This window comes from Merops nubicus, unplaced genomic scaffold, assembly GCF_000691845.1.
Source record: "Merops nubicus isolate BGI_N331 unplaced genomic scaffold, ASM69184v1 scaffold33730, whole genome shotgun sequence".
Classification (NCBI taxonomy): domain Eukaryota; kingdom Metazoa; phylum Chordata; class Aves; order Coraciiformes; family Meropidae; genus Merops; species Merops nubicus.
In genome coordinates, this window is record NW_008584116.1 from 9,213 (window position 1) to 13,263 (window position 4,051).

Here is a 4,051-nt window from a genome sequence, read left to right on the forward strand (position 1 = left end):
CCCAAGCCTGGTACCTCCCTGCAGAGCCTAAAAGCCAGTGTTTGAGAGATTAGCTAGCTCAGAGGCTGGGCTGCTGCTTGCATAGGGTTGGAGGCAGATGGATAGAATAGAATAGAATAGAATAGAATAGAATAGAATAGAATAGAATAGAATAGAATAGAATAGAATAAACATTTCAGCTGGAAGGGACCTACAAGTATCTTCTGGTCCAACTACCTGATCACACCAGGGCTGACCAGAAGTTAAAAGCTGTTACTAAGGACATTGTCCAACTGTCTCTTAAACACTGACAGGCTTGGGGTGTTGACCAGCTCCCCAGGAAGCCTGTCCCAGGGTTTGACCACCCTCTTGGTAAAGAAATGCTTCCTAATGTCTGGTCTAAACCTGCCCTGGCGCAGCTTTGAAGCATTCCCATGTGTCCTATCCCTGGATACCAGGAAGAAGAGATAATCTTTTTCTGATTCTCCTTTCTTTGCTGCCAGAGGGTTTATTGTGTCTCTGTGTCTCAATCCATCACGTGTGATGGACCAGTGTCTCAAAAGCCACTGGGACCCTCCTGAAGCAGAGGCAGGCCGGATGGAAATGACACATCTGCCTTTGCAGATGGTTGAGTCAAGTCCTTGGGTCCTGCCACAGCTGGAGGTGTCAGCAGACACCAGGCTGCTTCTGCTCCTCTGGGAGAGGACAGCGTGGCCCAGGGGACACCCTGACTGCAGCATGCATAGATACTGCAGGATTTCAGGCACGGCTGGGGGCTTCACCAGCTCCTGGTGCTGCCATCCTGACCCCAGAAGGCACGAGGCATCCTCTGCTGATCCCTGGCATAGGACCACAGGACAGGGCTCCAGTGTGATGTGCCAGCAGCCTGCAGCAAAGCTGGGACAGGAATTGGCAAAGGACAGGGAGATCTTGAGGTCCTTGAGAAGGGACTAATAATTCCAATTGCCCCCGAGGAAAGAGAAACCCAGGATGACTTGGGCTTAGTGGATTGTCTGAGGCTCTCAGGGGATCATCAGATACTTCCACTCCCTTTTTGTCCTGAGGTGACAAGTTTTACTTCTCATTCACAGAAATGCAAAGTAGTTCATTCACAGTAGTAATAAGAACGGTGTCCTTTGTAAAACAGGCTAGCAAACCCTCCGAGGCGCTTTACAGCAAAACAATTGCAGATGAAATGACAAAACCCACCCCAGATGAACAGCAGCTGATCGGTATCAAATGCTGAAGGAGCTCATAGGTAGCTAAAGCAGATTCACCAGCTCGTTTCCCTGCCAGCTGCTGGCTGGGACCTACAGAGAGTTTTGTTAGGATCAGAAATACAGACAGAACAGAGCAAATGTGAGATGCAAGAGCAAAGTGACAGCTGCCCAGGCTCTCGGTGCACACTCTGCTGCCTCACCATCCAGCCTCCATCCACAGGACAGGCAAAAACCAGCAGAGGCTGCAGAAAACCAGATGTGTACTGGCTGGACCTTTGCCTGCCTGGAGCAGGGAGCAGATGACAGCCCAAAGAGGGAGGTGAAGGGCCCTTCTGCAGTGGTTTTATGCTGGCGTGGCTAATAGGGAGAGCATTAGCTCTGTAAACGTGTAATCCTGCTGAGGTCCCGACCCCAGCGGTGTCCTGTGCCTCCGAGATCCACAAGCCAATTACGTGCCATGCGGTGTGGGCTCCCTTTCATCCTTTTGCAGTCTTTCTGCATTTCAGATTTACTGGATGTCCTTGTGTTTGGTGGAGAAGAGGGCAAATTGGAGCCTGTCATGTACCTTCTTCCACATTTGGCGACACATTATTCTGTCTGCAGCAGGGGGGAAAGAGACTGACGGGCAGGCATCAAAGCCACCGGCTCTGTCACATTTTCTTCCTCCTCCTCCCAAAAAAGTGATGGCGTCATTTGGAGCCCAGCCCGCAGCCTTAGGTCTCTCTCCTGCACCCGAAATGGGCAGCAGCACCTCTCCCCAGGCCCTCGGCCTCATCTCGGGGCGGGCGCGTGATGCTGCGAGCCCTCCAAGTGAACATCCCAGCGGGTGGGCAGCCAAGCGAGCGTCACAGGCGCGGGCAGAGCCCCGTTCCCGGTGGAGATGTGTGCCAGCACGCTGGGTCCTGAGTGCAGCTGCCTTTCAGAGACCTCTCCTGTGCTTTGCAGTGAACTTTTTACCAGCTCGAGAAAAGCACAGCGATAAAAGCAGAGCGGTGTGAATAGCTGTGCTCTGCCCATCACGCGGGGCCGCCCAGCGCCTTCACGGGGGTCGTTAGGAGGTTTAATGAGCTGGTGAGGAGATGCTGTGCGCCCGCTTAGATGTCGGGCACTGTTCCGCTCCTGCACGGCTCTTGTGGGGGGAGCTGAGGACCAGGGTGGGGGGTCACCACTGGCTGAGCATCAACGCTCTGCCAAGCCCCTGAAATCTGTACGGTTGGCTGTCGAGCGGCTGGAGGAAGCTGGGAATTAATGGGAGCCGTGAACGTGCTCGGGACACGGCACTTTGCTAATATCCTGCTTTGTCTAGCTCCGGTGCCAACATTTCATCCCAAAATATCCCCCCGCGTGCCCCCCTGGGAGCGGACGTTGTGGAGAGGCTGCACATCCCCCAGCGCCACACGAGTGCCTGCATTAAAAGCTTAATAAAAATAGCTTGTTAAGGGGATGCGCGGCCGTCGCCGGTGGCTCGCGAGCTCACCGCCCAGCTCGGGGCCTCGAACGCAGCGAGGCCAGGTAATTATGGGATGGGGGCTGCAAGGGCTCAACAGTCTAATTTCTATTAATTATAGCCCGCGTGAGAGCCAGGCGCAGCAGAAAGGGGAGACGGGGAGATGGGAAATCGTTACAGGGGCTGGGAAGGGAACGGGAGATGCTGAAAGATGGTGACCTGGCAGCAGCCGGGCTGGCTGCAGCAGGGAGGTGTTTATGGCAGGAACCAGCAGCCCGGGCTCTATGGAGTGACAGGGTTGTTTTACCCTCATCCTCCTCGCCTCGTGTTGCTTAAATGCACATCTTGCGAAGTTAGAACATATCACAAACAGCAGAAACCGAGTTTTTTAGGGGGGGAAGGGAGATCTTGGCAGAAGGATAAAGGAAGGCAACTGAAATGCTCATTAAAACTGAGGGCCTCCGTTTCCCTGTCCAAGTGGCCACATCTTCTCCAGAGGCTCCTGGATGCTTTGAAATGCCTTGTCAGACAAAGCCTTTCATCCTACCTGATTCTGGCTAAATTCATGGACCCAGAAATTTTTGCTGGAAACGGGAAAGAGGGAGCAACTCCGTTCTGACTTTTCACTTCCCATCTGATCGCTGTTGATACAATTTATTCCTATGACAGCATCTGCTGCTTTCACGGGTTTTTTTATTCTGAAGTACAACTCATCTTTGTTAGTCCCATTTTCGGGCCTTTCATCGTTTGAGTCACAACATAAAAGGCATTTAAACCCTCCTGCTTGGAAACCAGGCTCGAGGAGAGGGTGGGAGCTGGGAGATGCCAGGTCTCCCCAGCCCTCCTCCAGCTCAGGATGGGGTGTCCTGGTGTGCCGCAGCCTCACTGCTTGTCTTCCACACCTCCTGCTGAGGACGGTGGTGATGGGGACCCCGTGGTTCCATTTTAAAGCAAAGCTGTGAAATTCAGATGTGTTTTTTAGGTGCACTTTCAGGCAGAGCCCTGCATTCTGCATCTCTGCTGGGGCAGCATCTTGCCCAGCCACCACCACCTGGAGTGCTCTCAGAGGCTCCAAGCTTTCCTCATCAGCTAAACCTCTCCCTAGACAGTTAATTGCCTTTGGCTGGTGCAGCTCTTGGCCAGGCTGTGCTGCACAGCTCCCCATGCCAGTGGGGGCTCTGCCACCCCTCGCTGCCACCCACACCCCCTCTGAGCTCACCAGGGCCTCTCCTCCCCACCAGCACTGGCAGATCCTGCTCCACCCTGATATCTGCTGAGCTACTGGAGGCATCGGGGAGTTCACAGCTACCCACAGAGACCTCCTGGAGTCTAAGAATAGCAGTGTGGTGTCGCACCAGCAGAGAGCTGGAACGGCTACGTCTGGCAGGGAGAGGCCACCACTGGC

At 54.0% G+C, this 4,051-nt stretch overlaps 1 protein-coding gene across 1 annotated transcript in view; it reads right to left on the reverse strand.

Annotated features, from left to right (window-relative positions):
• LOC103775695 (reticulon-4 receptor-like 1) overlaps positions 1–719 on the reverse strand; it is a 9,833-nt gene extending 9,114 nt beyond the window's left edge. Inside the window, exon 1 of the mRNA XM_008943170.1 lies at positions 695–719. Within this exon, the coding sequence (XP_008941418.1) occupies positions 695–719 (25 nt within the window). The remainder of the gene's footprint in view (positions 1–694) is intronic.
• Positions 720–4,051: the final 3,332 nt, after the last annotated feature.